Source organism: Vulpes lagopus, chromosome 8, assembly GCF_018345385.1.
Source record: "Vulpes lagopus strain Blue_001 chromosome 8, ASM1834538v1, whole genome shotgun sequence".
In the NCBI taxonomy this organism is placed as follows: domain Eukaryota; kingdom Metazoa; phylum Chordata; class Mammalia; order Carnivora; family Canidae; genus Vulpes; species Vulpes lagopus.
The window spans coordinates 127653636-127673514 of NC_054831.1; the positions used below are offsets into that span (position 1 = coordinate 127653636).

Below are 19879 nucleotides of genomic sequence, written 5' to 3' on the forward strand. Positions count from 1 at the left end.
TGGGGGACCCCGAGGGCGAGGGGACCAGGTGGGGTCTTGGAGCGGGCGGGGACCCCGAGGGGAGGGGACCCAGGTGGGGGTCTTGGAGCGGGCGGGGGACCCCGAGGGGGAGGGGACCCAGGTGGGGGTCTTGGAGCGGGCGGGGGACCCCGAGGGGGAGGGGACCCAGGTGGGGTCTTGGAGCGGGCGGGGGACCCCGAGGGGGAGGGGACCCAGGTGGGGTCTTGGAGCGGGCGGGGGACCCCGAGCACGAGTGAGTTTTGTACGCAGGGCTCTGGGGCCTCGCGCGCTCGCCTGGCGGTGGGCGGACAGACGGACGACCGCGGGTGCCGGGGCCCGCGGGGGCGGGGGGAGGCGTCGCCCCCCCCCCCCCCCCCCCCCCCCCCGCGTAGGCGGCGGCCTCGCCTCGCTCGCTTCTCCCGACGTCAGCAGCAGCCGCAGCCGGAGGGAGCGGTTTAATTGGCAGGATTTTGGGTTAAGGACAGATGTGGCTCCGCGGGGGTTGGAGGCAGGGCGCGCGGGGGCGGGGAGGGAGCGGGGAGGACGGGCTGGGAGAGACCCCGCTGGGCGCCCCCGGAGAGAGGCGCAAAGGCCGGGGTGGGCGAGCAGCCGCGGACGCCCAGGGGCCCCGCGCGGCTGGGGGGGCGGAGCGGCGGGGAGGGGGCGCGGGCGGGCTGGCTCCTGCCCTCCGAGCTCCCGGCCGGGACCACCCTCGCCCCGGGCGGGCGGCGCCTTCCGGCCCTGGGGACAGGGATTCATTTAATTTCATTACTGGGGCTGTGGGTGCACTGTCCGTCCACTCCCAGGCCAGGTTGGTGTCACCCTGAAAGTTCTCTCCTGGCAGCTTAAGAAACCCCAGGGAATGTGCCCCCCTGCCGGGACCGCCTGCCCCCAGCGCTCGGTAAAGGCTGACTTCAGGCAGGCAGCCCAGCAGCCCCATGGGTCCCCCTCTGGGCCACACGGGGCGCAGCCCATTTCTTCTGTGAACTTCACTCAGGGACGGATGGTGATTTTCCAGGTGGGCTCCCTGGGCTCCCAGAGGCGAAGTGACTGCCCTGGCCAGTGACAGGCCGCCGCTGGATGCAGAGGTCCAGCCCAGAAAGTCACCCTTTTTCCACTCCTCGGGGCCAAACCTGGCATTGGTGGTGGCTGTAATTTCATCAGGCCTCTGACTGATGCTCAGTGTTGTGGTGGCCTCGGAGCCTTCTGGAACTGCATCCAATGGATCTGTGTGGGGCGTGTGGTGGTGGCTCTGCAGGTTCCTCAGGCTCCTGGAGCGCATCGCTCCACCCCTGGACCAGCAGTGGCCGTGCCGGACGCTGCCACCTGCATGCAGGCAGGGGCTTTGTGGCCCAAGGGAAGAGGCCTTGTCTCCAGGAGAGCTCACCTCCCCACTGCCCTCGCAGTCCTGGAATGTTGTGAAGTCTGGAACCAGGATGGTGAAGTCACCATCTGGGAGTTATCCAGCCCTCTTCCCTCATTCCCCCAAATGGGGAAACTGGGGCCCAAGAGTCTGTGAGCCTGGAATGACCAGGACCATTGTGGGGTGTGGATGGTGCCTGCCCTGTCTCCTTATTTCAGTATCAAGGCGGCTGGGTTTTACTACAAAGTGGGGAGCAAGATTCATTTTCCGTGTACCCCAGCCTTCTTTCTAGCTCTTGCTGCCCGTCACCTAGTGCTCTCTCTGCTCCCCTAGGACCTGACTTCACTACCTAAGTGCCTAACTTGTGGGAAGCACCCTCACCCACACACCTGTGTTCACAGGGGTCTTTCCAAAGACCTTACCTGTAACAGGTAAGCTGTAACGTAGGATCTTTAGACCCAACAAGGCTGGGCCTGGGGGACCTGAGTGACCTTGGTCCAGGCCACATCACTCTTTGGGCCTCAGTATTTCCATCTGTAGAATGGGCAGGGAGGACATTCAGAGGTTTCTGGGCACCTTTCTGGCTCTGACAGCCCAGGACTGTCCACAGTAGGAGGAGCAGCTGGGACCTTTGTCCCATGGGCCAGGGCCCAGCTGCTTCCTTTCTTTGGGCAGGAGTAGAGGGGGTAATGGGGACAAACAGCAGAGAAAAGGCAAAGCTCTCTGGCCCCAGGGGAAGTATTTGTTACCCATTTTCCTCCTGTGCCCTGTGCCTCCTGGTTCTCCACTACCCTCTGGGGAGCTGAGCCTGGCAGAGAGGGAGGAAATGAAAAGCTTGGTATGGATGGCTCCCCGCCCGACCCCAGCGTGGCCCAGGTGCCCTGGCCTGGTGGGAGCCGGCACACAGGAGATGCAGAGAGTGAACCCGTGGGGCAGTGTCTCCAAGAGAGACCTGGCCCTAGGGTTGGGTGCAGGTGGGTTTGGATCCCACTAGTTTCTAGCTGGGCAACCTTGAGCAGATTAATTAATATCTCTGAATTTGGGTTTTCTCATCTGAAACACCAGAAGGCTACTTGATAGAGTTGTGAGCCAGTGATGATGCATCAATGGAAAGACCTTAGAATCATGTCTGAATCCCCAACTTATAACTCCTGATTATTTTTTTATTAAAGATAAAGGAAGTTTGGCTCACCTTCTAGGTGTGCACTTCAGCCTACATTTAATGAGCATCAGGGCAGTTTCAGGAACTTCAGAAGCCTGGTCTCTGCTCTCAGATTGCTTATAGTCTGATGGAGGAGATGCATGGCCCTGAAATGCCACCTACAAGTGCTAGTAACAGCCATTACCTGGAGTACAAAGAACTGTGGGAGACGTCCAGTCTGCCCTGGGGATACAGGTCAGGGAAGGCTTCCTGGGGGAGGCGGGCCACACATCCAACTTGGCAGAGAAAACGTGGCAAGGAAATGAACTGCTTGTTTGAGGGGACACTTGGAATCCAGTCCCTGCTCCTCTGTCACCTGTCAGAGTAGCATCCTCCCCACCCTGACGCTCCGTTTTCCTTAATATTGCATTTTTCTGCCTTGTCACCTTTTGCCTTAATGTGTATCTCCTTGCTTTTGTGTTTCTCATCTGTTTCTCTCCACTAGAACATCGGGCCCATGAGTGTAGCATTACGGGTGTAATTGTGCTCCCTGCTCCCCCAAATCATATGTTGAACCTTTTTAAAAATTATTTATTTATTCATGAAAGACACAGAGCAAGGGGACACAAGCAGAGGGAGAAGCGGCTCCCTGCGGGGATCCTGATGTGGGACTCAATCCCAGGACCCGGGGATCACGACCTGAAGTCAAAAGCAGAGGCTCAACTACTGAGTCACCCAGGTGCCCCCATATGTTGAACTCTTAACCCCTAACACTTAGAATGTGACCATATTTGGAGTTAGGATCTTTCCAGTGAAAATCAAGTTAAAATGAGATCATCGTGATGGTCCCTGATCCTGATAGGACTGGGGTCCTTGTAAAAAGGGGGGATTTGGAGACATTCATGTCCTAGCACAAAGGCCACGTGAAGACTGGGGTCTGCTGCCCAAGCCAAGGAAGCCCCAGCAGCTGGGAGAGGGCCCTGGAACAGACACTTTCCTTGCAGTGCGCAGAGGAACCAACCCTGCCCACACCTTGATCTTGGACTTCCAGCCTCCGGAACAGCATGTGGAGGAAATGGGGGGGCGGGTGTCTGGTGTCTTCAATCCCTCTCGAGTCTCACCTGCTCGCTTTCTGTTCTTTCCCGGAGTGGCAATCTTTCCTCTGATACAAACCCATCTTTCTCCTGTCCAGGGCGCAGAGCTCGTGGGATTTGGGGGGCATCTCAGATCTCGCTGTGGGGGAGCAGGGGGGAGCGCTGTCTTCACACCGATTGTTGGGTGCCCACAGAGTCCTAAGGCAGGTGCCGTTGGAGCTGCACAAGGGTCGCCTCAGAGAGTGCACAGTCTGATGGAGGAGACAGAGCCCTATTTGGAAAACCCCTGGTCAGACAGAGGAGATAAGATCTGTGCCCCTGAAGAGCCTCCCGGCTGATGAGGGCTGCACAGTCCTGTCCTGGGAGACACCAGAGAGTACGGTTGGGAGCTCCCAGGCCGATGGAGACAGACCCGCGTGCGTGTGTACACTAGTAAGTGTCCCGCAAGAAGCCGCTGCCAGGAGGAGGCCTGGGAAGGCTTCCTGAAGGAGGTGGGCTCTCCCCGAGTCTGGAGAAGGAGGGGGTGCTAATAGGGTGGCTAGGAGGAGAAGTGGGCAGGGCAGGGGAGGCCCCGGTAGTCAGCTCCTTTCCCGTTCCAGGGGAGCTAGCCCAGTGCCCGGACCCACGGGTGACTACGTGACCGGCACCGCCTTTCAGTGGGCTTCCTAGCCATCACGAATCACCCATTTTTAGCAGGGAAAAAAGGCTGTTGACAGGGGACAGGAATAGCTTCTGAAGCCTCCCTTCATCCCTGCCGCTGCGCTCCTCTCCCAAATGTCTCTGCAGGCCCAGGCCTGGAAGGCAGTGCATGCCCGCAGCGCCCTCTGCTGGAAGGCCCCAGAACAGCACCGCGGGCTCAGCGCCCCTGGGGGTTCCCGCTCTGTGGCCGCCCCAGACTCTAAGCCAGGAGGGAAGAATTGGCGGGACCTGGGCCAGCGTCTGGAAGGGCCCATATCTGCGACCTGCAAGGTCTTAGAGCTTGAGGGTAGTGTAGACGGTGGTCAGCTCCGCTTGGAGGGGCTGAGGGAGCCATTGTAGACAACTCCCCGCACCCGTCCCGGATCTTACGGGAGGTTCAGGAGCCCTGAGGATCCGGGCTAGGAGAGGACCTTCTCCCAACAGGTGACCTGTGTCTCATTATATCAAAGAGGATGTGTCCCTTTCTTTCTCCAAACCCTGGATCTGGGGGTGGCTAGACTTCGAGTGGGTGGTCTGGATGCTTCCAGGAGGGATTCATGATTGGGAGATTCTAAGTGATGCTCAGATGAGAAGGAGGGTAGCTGCTGCTGGGTGACAGGATGAGACAGCTGGGCAGAGCTAGGCTAGGAGGCTAGGACTCAACATACTCTTTTCTCCCCATTTCAGACAAGGATAAAGATGAATTAAGCCCAAGGGAGCTCCGGTTTCCCAGGAGGCAGTAGTGCCTTGGAGGGAACTGGCAACCACACGACAGAGGACCTAGGAGACCCAGAGACCTGAACCCCTGGTCTCCCTTCATTCTCCCCTTCCACAGAGTTCCTGGAGAGAAGCTACTGGTCCTAAGTCTTGCTTTCCTGAGTATGTTTTGCATAGCTCTGGAGGGAGGGGGGGGCTAGGAGACCCTTATAGCTGCCCCAGCAGGACACACACACACACACACAGGTACACACACAAACTGGCTTTTACACAGTGTACAACTGGAGAAAACAAAGAAGCAGTTTTCTTCTAAAGTTGGAGGGCAGGCCTGCTTATAGGTCAGTGAGGTGCTAAAGGGCCTTCAGGTCCCCCAGCAGCCTAGAGTTGTGGTGGCAGGTCAGAGAAAGGGCTCATTGTCTCAGGAATGGCCTGTGACCCAGCTGAAAGTCATCTGCGAGGACCGTGCCTGAGAGCAGTATTTCTGTTGGCCTTGTTGGTCTCAGCCTGTTGGCTCTCCAAATGGTTCCTATTAGGGGCTGTTAGCACATCACAGCAATGTTTCTGGCCTCCTGGGAATTCCCGTCTAGCACCTGTTCTCACTGAAGGCTGCATAGGGACGACCGATGTAAGCAAAATAAGGTAAGCCACTAAAAGATTTCCAAATGACTTAGGTTTGCTTTTGGGGGCAGTTTGTGTGGGTTTGGAGACAAAATGGCAGCTGGTGATGATTTCCAAATAAATATATTTTGTGACCGCTGATTGCTTCGGAGGGAAACCTGAAGTATGGGAGGCAGCTGTGCAGAGCCATGGTGGCAGGCTGTACCCCCACAGCTGGTTCGGTCCCTGGTGCACGTGGGCTGGACACCTGCCAATACCTGTACTTCTTTGACTGGTGGCTTTCTCTAGCTGCAGAAGTGAGCCCAGCTGGGGCGCCTGTGGCGGGCCAGAAGTGCCCAGGAGCGAATGCTGTTTCTTAGGAGTGACCCTCAACCAGTGACTGAGTGCAGCTGGAACACACACCTCATTCCTTCTCCGTGAGCTTGGATATACGCATCTCCTCTGGTTTCCAGTGGGATGAAAGTCCACACTCCTAGCAGTAACCTGCTTATAACATTCCCACTATGGTGTCCTCTGCGTTGCTATTTTACTTCCTCACTTACCTAAGGATGTTTCCTGGAATCACCCAAATACACTCTTTGCACTGAATCCTTATCTCAAGCTCTGCTTCTGGGAGGGGGGGGGGATCTTCCACGACCAACTTGCTCCGATTTTCCTGAGAGTGTCCCAGTTTTAAGAGTCAAGGTCCCACGTCCCGAGACTGCCCCGCACCGCAGTCCCTGGCAAACAGGGACGATTGGTCACCCGAGGGGTGATCCCGAACCAAGACAGATGTGACCACACAGCAAGGCAAACAGATCACTGAACCACTAGCTTGAGAGCCAAGTATTGGTTTTGAGAACAAAAGAGCAGACGCAAGTATAATTTTGTGGTATTATCAGGTTCATTCGTTCTTATGAGCTAAACGCCTCTAAGAGAACAGTAGCCACCATTTACAAAGAAGCCATCCCTTTGAAAACAGACATGGTCATACAGCCCCACGGCGTGGTTTGCTAATTATTAGGGATAGAAGGCGACTGGCATCCAGGACTTCCACAGTGTTCTGCACGAGTGGCTGCTGGAAAAAGGCGACGGGTGTTCTAAGAACAAGAAGTGTCACAGGCACTGTGGGGACATCACAGGTGAGCAGGCAAGGGGATAGGCGGCACGTTGTAGGCACTTAAGGCTCCGAGGGGGACAAGCACCGGCCATGCCACTTGAGCCAAAGCCACCTGGGCAAATAGTGAAACTACACCACGAGTGTCGCCACATTCGACCACATTGAGGCGAGGCGCTTTGCCTTGGGAAGCGGCTGTAAGCTCAAGACAGCTGGCTCCGAGCTGAGCCGAGCTGAGGAGGTTTGCAGCATGAACAGAAGGAACCCCACTTTGTCAGGTGGTGCCGTTCAGAGGTCAAGGCCAACAGGCCGGGGGGAGGGCCCTGGGTGAAGGCGCAGGTCAGGGAGCTCCATTGTAGGGGGTTGGGAGCCTGGCTGGGAGCTGCTGCCAAGCTCCTGACCTTAGGATGCTTCTCTGCAGATCAGATTATCCAGCTGCAAAATGCCACACACGCCCCTGCCCTGGTTATTTTTGTTCTGGCGCTGTGGAGCATGCTCCAGCTGAGGAATGCGCCCATGGGGGGCGGGGGGGCTTGATTTCCCTAGTCCTTGCTAGATTGATGGAAAAAAAAATCTCTCAAATGCCAATGGCAGTGAACACGCAAGCCGTCGCTGGTGTAGCAATGCTCTTCTCTCTCCTTTCCCAGGGCACCAGGGTGCAGAATGCATTTGTGTCTGGGGACCCCTCGGAGAGGCTGCAATCCGCAAGTAATGAAAAGCAGCATTTGGATCCCGCGACAGCAGGTGCTTGGGTCACCGGGTTCTAGTGGGGCAGGTGAGTGGGGAGGCCGGTCGCCAGGCCTGGCTGCACACAGATCTGGGGAGACCTCTTTCCTCACTTCCTCTCACTGGGGGTCCCCGGCCAGAAGGTCTCCGTCCTAGAGAGCAGATGAACCTCCCACCCGGCCACCACTCCCACACCCCCCAAGCAGGTACCCCATTCATCCATCACAGCGCCAGAGGACGGTGGATGTCCTCTGTCCACAGGCCGGGGAAGGATGGCTAGCTGGAAGCTGAAGCTTATTTTCAAATCCAGGGCAAGTCAGCCTACGTGTGGGGCCCAGTTTTTCCCAGATCTGGAGTTGATCTCAGCCGAGGGGGCCCGGAGGGAGGACTCTGCCCTGTGTGTGACCAGGGGGCTGGGCCCTTGGGACACTTTGGGGCAGGGACTCCCCACCACAGGCCCTCCAGCCAGGCTCCCACGCTGCCTCCATTTCGGCCTCACCGTCCCTGTCCCCGTCCTCGTGCTGCTGGGGGCAGCTCTAGCACGGCCCCAGTGTCAGACAGCTCAGGGGCTGGCCTCTAGTGCAAACCACGGCCAGACAGCACAGGCTGAGGCCACACCTACACACGGCAGGACCCTGGGTCGGGGATGTGGCAGGTCAAGGCATACCCGCCCCTCTGCCCAGGAGTGGGGGGAACGGTTCATGGAGCAGACATTCTTCAGGTGCTGCTCACCCAGCTCCAAAAGGACAGGAACACCAGCCTGGTCACCATGCTGCCCCCCTGTGCCTGGCATCTAGGAGGCTCTCCGTAAAGAAGGCTTTTGAGCATCAGCGCCTGAAGATCCCTAAGGGAAATCTAGACCAGTGTTTTCCCAACTGGAAGACGGGCGGGGGGGGGGGGGGGGGGGGGGGGGGGGGCGGGGGGGGCGGGGAGAAGCAACCTTCTGAATCACCTCATTGGAGGCTGATGATACATATTTACATATTCATGCCTCTGAGTCCGTCTTGACCTAAAGAAATCTGTTTTCCTTGTGTTTCCCAACATATATGCCTGCCGGACAGTTTCTCATGAATTGCTAATTCACACATCAACCGAGGGATCTTGTTGGAAACGCCGATTGGGTGTAACCTCATGCTACAAAAGATGAAACAGGGCCCAGAGAAAGCAAGCAACTGGCCAGAGGTCACACAGCACACTGGTGGAGTCTCCACCTGCACTGAAATTCCCCGGCTCTCCCCAGTGCTCCTCCCACTGGGGCCAGCCTTTGCTGACAGTGCCATTAGGCACCGGTACTCTCCTGATTCTTCAGCCAGGCAGGGCATAAATGGTTTTTTTTTGCATGACCTAGAGAGCAAAGGCTAGTTTAGCAAAACAAAACAAAACAAACAAACAAACAAAAAAACCGAAAAACCCCCCAGATAATTCCAAGTGAATCCCAATTGCAGGAGCAATGCTTCCCTTCTTGAGACTTTCTGGAACCAGTTTAGCTTCAGATCAAATGCGTGTGATAATTACCTAAGGTTCTTATCTTCTCCCTAGAGCTAGTCCCTTCTGCTCTGGGCTTGGCAATCCTGGAGGCCGTTTCCGGAGACTACGTGTCATCTCGATACCTCCGAAGGTCTTTCAAAAATGTGTCTTATCCAGATGTCCCCCAGGGCCCTTGGGCTATTTGATATCAATGAGGATTTTTGTTCCTCTGCCCCCTTTGGGTGCTAGGCAGGGGAGCTGGGGGTGCAGAGGTCAGCGATTTGCTTGGGCAGTCAGAACTGCCCCGATTTCCAGCAGCTGCGGCTGGAGCAGGATCCGGGGGGATTCCCTGGAGAAGGGGGTTTGTACACCCACCACCTCACTGGGTTCTCTGTTACTCCTTCCAGTTCCACACTGGGCCACCTTGACCCTGCCCGTTGCCCACAGTGAGGGTAGAGGCCTAGTAATCGGGTGACTTGAGAGGCTGGATGGCCCAGTCCGACCACATCATGTAAGAGGAGGAGAGAGGCCCAGAAAGCACAAGCAGTTGGTTCAAGGTCACACAGACAGTGAGTGCGAGTCCATGGTCACTAAGAGGTTAACATCTCAGAGGCAGAGAATCTGGGACTATCTGAGCCTAGAAGCCTCCCAGCTCCAGTGCACCCAGCACCCAGCAAGGGGAAGCCGCTTGCCCAAACCAGTGCCCGGTGTTCCCACTCTTGGCCCAACAGCTACTTCCACTAATGGTTGGCCAAGGAGGGGATGTCACACCTGCCCCTCTCCCTACCCTGACGCTGGGGCTGCTGGCTACACAGCTGCAGAAGTGTTACTTTTGCGCGGGAAGGTGTGTTGGGAGATGCCAAGGCTGTCCTCACACCTGCTTGAGGCCTTGAGCACGACAGCCTACAACCCTTATCCCTCCCAGTGACGCTGATTTTATGCCAACAGTCCTGACTGTCATCCTGCCCGACTTGGGGTGGTGGTGGCGGCCAGGGTGCTGGTGACTGCCCCGCTGGGTTCCTCCCCAGAGGGTGATTCTAAAGCAGAACAGTCAGCCAAGCAGCAGACAGGACTTTATATGAAGTCTCCGGCCCCTTCCCGTCCCTTGGGGATGGATCACCGGGTTCCCGGAGCCTCAGAGCGGGACCGGAGTGGAGAGAGCCCCTCCTGGGAGATTTTGCAGGGTAGCAGGAGGGCAGGGCAGGGCTCCGCATCCAGGGTGCAGGCTGTGCGGGGGGCAGGGCATCACATGCTGTCGGGCCTGCCTCTTCTCTGCGTGGAGGGCGTCCTGCTGGAGCCGCTCTCCCCCTCAGTCCCTGCTGGCTGAAGACCAGGCATTTCTTGAGTCTTCGTGAGGCTGGGACGCGTGCCAGAGCCCACAGCCCTTCCACAGGTCAGTTTGCTCCGCGGGGACCTCCAGATCTCCCTGCAGGGGGACGACGTCTGTGGGGGCTTTGTGCCAGGGCCCTGGGGCCCAAGGGACCACTTGGTGAAGAGACGTTAAGGCCTTGGAGGAGGGGGTGTGCGGGTTCAGCCTGAAGTCCCAAGCCGCTGGATTTCCAGAGGAGTCTTCCGGGCAGAGACGGCTGGGTGCCAGCCCCCAGGGAAGCTGAGGCTGCGCCTGTCACCAGGGGTGTTACAGGAGGGCCTGAGAGAGGGAAGCCCCCAGGGGCTCTCTGCTGTACAATGCAAGGGTCCTTCATCTCTGAATAAATTGCCCTCCCAGCTGGAGCGGCTGCCCCCAGATGCGCTGCAGCCAGGCGCTGGTTCTGTTGCAAAGAGGCTCCCCGGGACCCCAGAATGCAGCCGAGGCAGGGGCCGCTTGAGCCCCTCAGAGTAAGCAGCGTTCGCCTTGCACAATTCCTGAAAGTGGGCAAATTATTTCAGGTGTTGCCTGGTTTCTCCAGCGGCTTTGCGACCATATCTCTTCTTTTTGGACTATTTTTGCACAGACTGAAGCTTAGTTTTAACATCTCAGCTTGCAGGGTGTCCCCCCCACCCCCCGGTCCTCCCCGCCTCCTCTTCTTAAACAGAGTCTGCAAACTAAAATATACTAAGGGCTTCCAAAGGCCCCCAAGTGACTCTTTGTAACACGTTGGGAAGGGGGGCTCTCCAGTTGGTTTGTAAGTGGGGTTTCAGGGGGCCGGACCATCAGGGTGGAGACGAGGCAGCAGGTGGAGGTGGCCTCCTGCGCCCAGACGCAAGCTCGCAGGTCTGGTTACTAGCAGTCTTGGGGTTTGCTCATCCACCCTTTTATTTGAGGGGGGCTTTACTCACGGGACCCTCCTCCAGAGAGAATTGGGTCCAAACTGTATGTTCTCTCTCCCCGCCCCTCGGCTGCCTGGATGTCCTGCTGAGAGGAACCTTTGGAGCTTCTAGAGATCTAGTCCAACTCCTCCACCTCACGCACTAATTTTACAGGTGGGGAGACTGAGGGCCAGATGCGGGGGGGGTAAGGGCTGGCCTAAAATTGCACAGCTGGGTGGTAGCAAAGTTGGGATTGAACTCAGGCCTCCTGACTGCCAGTCCAGGGCTCTTTCTAGCAACCAGTATATTGGCTACAGCTTCCAAAGCTCCCCCCGCCAGGCTGCAATGTCCCCTCCCTCTCCTCCCTCCCTGCCACTACACATAATTCGGGTTATAGCAGAGCATATTGAACTCCAGGTTCTCGTCCCAGTGCCGCAGGAGCACGAACAGCTGCCGGGCAGCCGCCTTGAGCGTACCGCGCGTGCGGCCCTCGGGCACCTCCTGCTGCTCCAGCCACGAGTTGGCTTTGGCGGCCACCAGCTCCCACTCAACAAAGTAGGAGGCTGAGCTGTGCTCCAGCCACGCCAGCGCCACCACCGTGGCCCACAGCTTCCCTGTGTGTTCTATGACAGCCCTGGGTTCCCAGCCCGGCTTGCCCTCTGCCAGAGGCTCCCGGGAGAAGTCATCACAGGAGGGGTGCCGAGCCGAGAGGCTGGTGCACAGCTGGGGACTTGGGGTCTTAGACTCAGGCTGGCGGGCGGTGAGGGGCACTCGGTGGCAGGTGAAGGGCGAGGTCCACTTGAGCTTCTCCATGGGGATGTGGATGGCCTCGCAGAAGGCTTGGTTGAGCAGGAAGGCTCCGGAGGCCAGCTGCAGAGACACCTGTGTGTGGGGGAGCCCCTCAGTGGGCCTCAAACTTTTTAGCCTGTGGAGCCCCAGGCCATACAAAGGCCTGAGTCCACACAGCCCACCCAGGCATGCCCTCCGCCCCAGCCTGCCCATCCTGCCTGGGCGATCTGCGGGAGACCCAGGCCAACTGAGCATCTCTGAGTTTACCCCGCGGGCACTGCAGACCGATCAAGCCCAACCCAACATCTTCACCCCAAACCTGCCTCTTGTCCTGTGCAGGTGGGCCCTGCTCGGCCACTGGGGCTGCCCACTGCCATCCAGCAGACCCTGGACGGCTCGCTCCCCTGCACCTCCCTCCACATCGATCAGTTTTCCAGTCCCAACAGGTGTACTTTCTACCCATCTCTGCTGCCCACCAGCTGCCGCCCCCTGTTGTCCCTGCCTCCACTTTTTTCCCCTGCCCCCCTTTCCCACTCCTTCTCTCTCCTGCATTTGGGGGGTCTTTGTAAGGCACAGACCATGGCACTCTTTGGAGGCCGTCAGTTCAGTGACTTCAAGTTTCTCATAGAATCAGTGATTTCCAGAGCACTGGCTGGTCCTGGACTCTCCCCCCTGAGTCCCCTGCCCCCCAAGCTCTCTCCTCTCTACACTGCCGGCCACGACTCCTCACCCTTCAGGTGTTGGTCTGACCATCGCACTCCTCAGGCAGTCAGGCTTCATGCCTCCCTGACGTCAAGCCTGGAGTAGGTGTCCCCCGGCCACCACATCTCCCCCACCAAACCCGACCTCTGCTCTCACAGCGCCCAAGGATCAGGATTGCCTGCTTCCTCGGCCATGGCCCCACTGGACACTTGGTGCCATGAGCTCGGGGACTGTTCATCCAGTTCACAGTTGTCTCCCAGGGTCTAGCACTGTGCCTGGCTCAGCAAATACTTAATTCAGGCACAGTGCTCTGCTGCCCAAGATATCTGGAAATTCAAAGTGACACCATGCCTTGGGCGCACAGGGACTGGGGCTGTGTCATGCAGCTCACACCTCTCCCAGTACCCGCTGATCCCCAAGCCCTGCTGGGCCTCATATGTGGTGGGGCCAGGCCTGCTTGCTCTTCAGTTCAGAGACACCCACTCCAGACCTAGGCTTCTCACCCTGCCACAGCATGCTGGGGTGTCTGCGGAGCCACCTGCTAAACATGGTGCATGTCCCCGGGGTGTTAATTTTACTCACTTGTGAGCTATTTCAAGGCTTATTTTTATGTATTGGAAAATAAACACACATAGATGGTAGAGTAGAATGCAAAATTCCTGTGGATTTTTAAAGCAAAGATAGCAGATTGCAAAGAATATTCGTGATGCTGGCGCAGGCTTCTAGCAACACTCTTGGGCCTGGGCCCTTGCCCTGCTGGCTACGTGGGCAGGAAGGTCTAGATCTTCTTCCCTTTGCGAAGGGGGAGGGGTGGGCAGGAGGCTCACGGGAAGGTCCCTTGGAGAGTGTTGGGGGCTGAGGCCTGGGGTCTGGGGCACTCACCAGTGGGACGTAGTCAAAGCTCTGGCTCCCCGGGGTTGACTCCGGAGCCTTGGTCAGGGGCTTGCTCAGGAAGCCCTTGGCTGCTCGACTCAGCAGCCGAGACTTGTTCAGATTGAGCCTGTGTGGGTGGAACCGGGGAAGAGTGGCCACAGCTGCCCCCGTGGGCGTCCCTGCTTATCCCATTCCCCCCGGCACACATTCGGCCGCCTCTGAAAGTCAGGGCCAGAAGGCCTGTGACAGATGGCTTCCTCCAACCTCGTTTGACAGTTGGGGAAACTGAGGCCCGGGAAGGTGGGGAGGCTTGCATGTCCCGAGTCATTCAGTAAGTTACAGGGATCACTCCTGGAAAGCAGGTGGTGGTAGAGCCTGCCTCGGGTGGGGAGCCCACGTACCTGGATCCAAAGAGAGTCTCCGAGGCCTTCAAGGAAGAAAGGGTATTGGTGGCCAGACTGCGCAGGGGACCTGGAGAGCCACAGAATGACAGTTGGGGCCTGACAATGACGCTGTCCCACTGCTCTCTGCCCAGTGGGGAAACAGAGACCCCGAGAGGGGCAGGGGCCTGCCTACATCCCTAGGGTCGGAGCTAACCGTGAGGCTGCGGGGCTGCTTTGACCTGTGCTGTGGGGAAGGGTGAACTGTCTGCCCATGTGTAAGAAACAGGCCTCCAAGTTTCCTTGGCTGGCGGCCGCTGGGTCTTCTGGAAGGCTGCCCGTGGGGGTGATGACAGCTTCACATCAGCCCCCCTCGTCCCTGAGCGGGAACAATGAGTTTCCTTCCCTGGCACATCGCTTGCTGGAGGCTTGAAGCAGGGTGAGGTGGTGTAAGGGCCCTCAGCTGGGAGTCGGGAGGTCTGATTGTCACTAACTTGCTGTGTGACCTTGGGCAAGTCACTTCACCTCTCTGAGTCTCAGTTTCCACGTCTTTAGATTAAGGATACCTTATGAATCTCACAGAAGGATGTTCTGAGGAATAAATGAACCACTGAGGACTCTGTTGGGCTAAGACTCTCTCCTGGCCCAAGGAGGATCACCGCCACCATCTCAGTGAAGGACGGAGTCGGCCGCCTGCCCACTCACCTTCAGGAGCAGCGTACTTGTCGCGGCCCGGGGACGTGGTCTCGCCAAAGGGTGCCGTGGGGCTTTCCTCCACATCTACGGCACACGAAGCCAGTGAGGCCCGAGCTCCCCGGCCCTCCCTTTCTTTCTTCTTGTTCCCCCAAAGAGAGGGAGGGTCCGAGTTCATATGAGCTGGGGGGCGGGCTGCGAGAGCGAGGTTGGGGTTTGCACCCCTGCTTACGAGGGCCTTCATCTGCCAAAGATTGAACGCCATGGCTCCACCAGAAGAGTCAGGTAGGCCTGGGTTCGAATCCCGACTCCCCCATCCACCAGCGGCTGTGTGACCCCGGGAAAGTGACCCCCTTTATAAGTTTAGATTGCAAACCGGGGATACGAGTAGGTCTCTCACAGTGTCGTTGTAGGGTTAGGGGAGATCACGCACACAGAGTACTTAGTGCCTGGCCCGATGTCAGTGCTCCCCAAGGCCCAGAGCTGCAGAGCCAGCAGGGACGTGGGAGCAGGTCAGGGGCCTGAGGGTGCGGGGAGAGGCGGGCATCAGCTCACTAGGTCTGTGCCTCACTGAGGGGCTCGTGCCAGCTCTCCGGGAGCCACCGTAACACGGCACCGACGTGTCAGAGGGCTCTGAGCAAACTAACTGCACATGGTTTGTTCAACGTGCAGAATCGGGGTGATCATCCTCACGATTATCACTTCCGGGGCTGGGCCTGATGGGCAATATTCCACAAGGGAAGAGTGCAAAATATGGAAAAGGCTTCCTGCGCAAATGTTGATCGAAGCCTTCGTCTCCCCCGAGACTGTCAGTGGCTCTGTGACGGCCCAGAAGCTCTGTTTGTCGCCGGGGGCTGGGGCGCAGGGCCACCGCGAATTAGGGACTGAACGCAGAGCCACTGAGGCAGCCGGGAGGCCAGTAGTGAATCTCATGGGCTCTGGAGCCAGGCACGGCCCGGGTTCAGGTCTTGGCTCTACCGCGTAAGTGAGTTAAGTCACTTAACACCTCTCTGGGCCTCGCTTTCCTCATCCACTGTGTCAGACGGTTGTGAGGAGTCACGGATGATTGGAACAGCGCCCAGCCCAGAGAAAACCCGCAGGACGTGTTAGCTCTTATCATCCTTGGGGACCGAAAAGGCTTGGGATAGAATAAGAGTTTAGAAATCACACACACTTGGGTGTGAATCAGAGGTCAGTTGAAAAGAAAGGATTTGGGGAGCTTGGGTGACTCAGTCGGTTAAGGGTCTGACTGTTGGTTTTGGGTCCGGTCATGATCTCAGAGTCGTGGGATGAGGCTCTGGCTTAGTGGGGAGTCTGCTCAGGATTCTCTCTCCTTCTGCCCCTCCCCACCCTGAAAATAAATAAATCAATCTTTAAAAACATTGGGATTTGTGATTTTGATGGAAGCCGTGGGCCACCTGAGAACTGAGCCATGCAGAAATGAAAAGGGAGACAGAAATTTCTTCCAGACTGGAAGCCCAGCTTGGCTCAGGGGTTCCAGCAGCTCCCTTCCCTGCCTCAGTCTGGGAGGCTCTGAGGGACCAAAGAAGTGGCTGCGCTTTAAAATTCTGGACTTACACGTTCTTCTACCTCTCACACACTTCTTTACCCCATCGATGTCTATGAGAACTTTCAAGGCCCCCTCAAGTAAAAAATTATGAGCTGGGTGTCTGGCCTAGTGGCCAGGTGGGACTTCTCATGTCTTTCCCAAGCGCAGAAGAAAGCAAGAGGCCCTCGCGGAACATGAGAGGGCACGAAGGGAGGGGTTAGGACTGGTGCAGCAGTTAGGCTGTCTTTGGTGGGACCTAAAGGCACGCACACATTCAGGACACAGAGGGTTAAAGCTATCCCGAGAATGAGTGCCAGGCCACAAAAGGGTCCAATCCTGGAGGCCTCAGGACCCAAGCTATAAGCACAATGAAATCAGGCAAAGGCAGAAAGGAAGCTTTGGGAATCCTGAGAGAAGCAGATGGTGGGACCCAAGCAGATGGAACTGCCTCTTTGCTCCTCGATTTTCCCCTTGTTTATTAGGTTTCCTGGCATTCGGTGCTGGGGAGGACTCAAGAGATCCGAGTCAGGGAACAGCCCCTGGGGTTGGCAGACTTTGAACGCGGAGAGGCGGAGGGAGGGTGTGGGGGCGCGGGCTCCCTCCCGGCAGGCAGCTCTCTCCGCAAGGCTGCGCTAACGGTGGCATTTTTGGGCCATGCTGAGCCTCAGAGAGAGCCCGGGAGGCCTGGCCTCGCCCTGGCCCTGCAAGGGCCCGGAGTGCAGACTCAGAGCCTGGCTTCTAGGGGGCCTTGGACACCACCCGGGGCCCAGACTTCAGAACACGCCCGAGGCAGCTCTTACAGAGGTTCTGGAATTTGCCATCTCCCGCTGCAGAGTCTTCCCCAAGCAGGGTCTGAGACCGTCCGAAGCCAGCAGCGGGGCCCCTCCACTGGCGGGTCAGGACCTGAGAGTTGACCATCCGCCACGCAGCACCTTCAGGAGGACAAGGAGGAGGGGTCAGATGGGTACAGTCGTGTCAGTCCTTTGTCCCTCCGCCAGGGCTGGCAGGAAGGAGTCTGCCTGCAGTCGGTCACTTGTCCAGAGGCAGAACGACTTCGTATGAGGTGCGACCATGAGCTTTGGAGCCCCAAAGACCTGGGGCTCATCCCCATCTCTTAGGAGCTGGATGGGGTGCTAGCCACTCTGTGCCTCAGTTCCCTCATCTGGAAAATGAAGATAAGTACATGCTATTGCTGTACCTGAGATAATGCTCAGGAAGCAGCAGTGTTTTCTAGTTAGTTAAAAGGCTGGTTTTCTCGGGAACATCCCATTTTCCTTCTCTTCTAGTTTGTGGTCTCAGAGACTGAGGTCCCCTCCCACAGGGCAGGTCCCTGAAGTCCTAGGGCCTCACCAACGGGGGAGGGGATGGATAAAGAGAGATGAAGCTCTGGCACCCTCAAGTGTGTTTTGGGGAACCTGACTCTTGGAGAACACTGGTATGTAAACTATTCCTTAAAAAAAAAAAAGCAAACGAAGAGTTCTAAGGAGAGGTAAGTTTGGAAGAAGCTGCAAACTCCGGTGGGTTCTCTGAGCCTCCTGATGTATACTAACATACTAAAGGCTCTGACAAGTTCCGCAATCAAGAAAAGTGTTGCGCTTCATTTAACCCAGTGGTTCCTAAACGTATCTCCTAAGCTGGGACGTCCTAGTTTTGTGCTGAATGGCTGTGCGCAGGACATGGAACTAGGGTTCGGGTTTCCTGGAACACACTTTAGGAAGTACTGATCTGGGTCTTACGGAGCTGTGGGACTTAGGTTAAGACATAGGCCTGACCCTTCCAGGCTGTGGGCTATAGACACAAGGAGGGTGGTGGGAGATGGGCGGGGAGAAAGAAACATCCTGAATGTCATTCGGGATGACAAAGCCCAGTGAATGAGAATGCCCAGTGGAGCAACAGTCTGGGCTGCTGGCCAGAGCCTGAAATGAAAGCAACCCGCAGAGGGAACGGGTCGTTGATTATTTTGGTTCCACAGATAAAAACAGCAGGGGGAGGAGGGAGACAGGAGGACGGAGGAGAGGCACATTTTGTTTTCAACCATTCTTTTAGGAGGTCTGCTAAAAAAACAAAAAGGAAAGAAAAAAAAAAAAAGGAGCTGCAGAGGATATGGCAATATGTAATTCAGGAAAGAAAAAGTACTTCTAGTTTCTGCACCTAGGAAAAGTATCGCCCCAAAAACCTTGAAACGTTCTCCAAAGGGAACGTTTGGAGAAGCCCGGCAGCGTTTGGAAAGACCAGCAGCCTGCAGTGTTGGTGAAAGCAGACCCTGGGAACCACCTCTGGGGCAGGGCCCTTTTGGCAAAATATTTGCCAACTGTAAATGAGCAGGCCTTTTGGTAGGCAATCTTGCTTCTGAGAGTTAATTAACCCCTAGGACGTAAGCAGACAGGGGCATAACCATGTTCTTTGCACCATAGTTTACAATAATCAAAAGGGAGAATAAATTCAAGGTCTAGTGACAGGGAGGCTGGTGGAATTGGTTCGGATAAACCGTGAGAGGCAGTGGGAAGAACGGGGGTGGGGGGGGGCACAGACTCCGGAGGGAGGCCCCGGGATTCAAGGCCTGGCTCTGCCCCTCACTGCTGGGTGACCTCCGGCAAGTAACTTACCTCCCCTCAGCCTCTATCTTCCCATCTGTAAAATGGGGGTAATGATAACATCCACTTTGCAGAGCCGTTTTGGGGATTAAGTCATTTGATAGAGATAAAGCGCTTTGGAACACGGTCTCATGGTGAAATCAGAAAACACCGCAGCTATTAAGGTGTTGGTAGACCTTGACCTTCACGGAAAGATCTTTTCCACACCCCTGGGTTGTAAAACATAGCACATATTGGTATAATCCAATCCATGAAAAATGATCTGTCTTTTGATTTCTCGACATGTAGATATTCATAGAGAGAAGTCTGGAAGGATGGTCCCACCAAGGAGGTGATTCGTGCTCCTTTCTGGATGCCTGCCAATTCCAGGCACTTTTATTTATTTTATGTCTTTCTGTATTTTGGAATTTCCTACAGAGGACACACATGTTGTCCCAATTGAAAAAATACAATAAAGTCACATTCATTTGGTGGGGAAAAGGGGGGTGGGGTCCCTTTTCATTGCCTTCTGCAGAGCTGCGGGATGGGGATTCATGTACCTAGCACCCTATGGGGACGGAATCATCGGCCAGAGGCCTTTTTGCTTCTAAGCCATTCCTTGTACCCTTCTCTGCGGGTCTGTGCTCCTTTGTGTCCCAGTTCCCCTCTGCCAGCCAAGGTAGGGGGAGCCATTTGGCCCTCAAAAGTGCCTATCTGCCTTACCAGAGTTGGGGTACCCCACCACGGTGGGCAGGTACCGGCTCTTGCTCATGTCCACAGGCACGAAGGCTGTATACTTGCTGATGACGTTGCAGGCTTTGCTGGTGTGCACAGCGTTTACCTGGTAGCGGCGGCTGGACCCTGGGGAGGGAGGAGCTGGGGGTCAGTGTAGGGCCTCGCTGACACAGAAGTTGTGCAAGTGGAAAGAAGGGCTAGACCAGTAGTCCCCATCTTTGAGATTACATAAAAGCCCTTAAGATCAAGGGGTTTGCCCACTTGCCAATTAAGGACCTCAACCCCTGCCCCCAAGATTATTAACTTCCATCATCACTTCATAAGATAAGGACATTTTACTTTATTTATTTATTTATTTATTTATTTATTTATTTATTTATTTATAAGAGAGAGTGACAGCGAGAGTGAGAGAAAGAGAGAGAGCCCTAGTGGAGGGTG

General features: G+C 56.5%; 1 protein-coding gene and 1 long non-coding RNA gene across 2 annotated transcripts in view; one reads left to right on the forward strand and one right to left on the reverse strand.

Moving 5' to 3' along the window:
- The first annotated feature begins 3235 nt into the window (after nt 1-3235).
- LOC121496491 lies at nt 3236-8272 on the forward strand. Its single transcript, XR_005989255.1, has 3 exons — nt 3236-6732; nt 7355-7451; nt 7744-8272. It is a non-coding gene; the product is annotated as an uncharacterized LOC121496491 (long non-coding RNA).
- Nucleotides 8273-11522: 3250 nt separating this feature from the next.
- The window catches only part of VWA5B1 (von Willebrand factor A domain containing 5B1), a 58145-nt gene continuing 49788 nt past the window's right edge, over nt 11523-19879 (reverse strand). Inside the window, exons 17-22 of the mRNA XM_041764828.1 lie at nt 19430-19567; nt 16952-17065; nt 14597-14671; nt 13913-13982; nt 13521-13638; nt 11523-12029 (exon numbers count right to left, since the gene is read on the reverse strand). Coding sequence (XP_041620762.1) covers nt 11523-12029; nt 13521-13638; nt 13913-13982; nt 14597-14671; nt 16952-17065; nt 19430-19567 — 1022 coding nt within the window. The remainder of the gene's footprint in view (nt 12030-13520; nt 13639-13912; nt 13983-14596; nt 14672-16951; nt 17066-19429; nt 19568-19879) is intronic.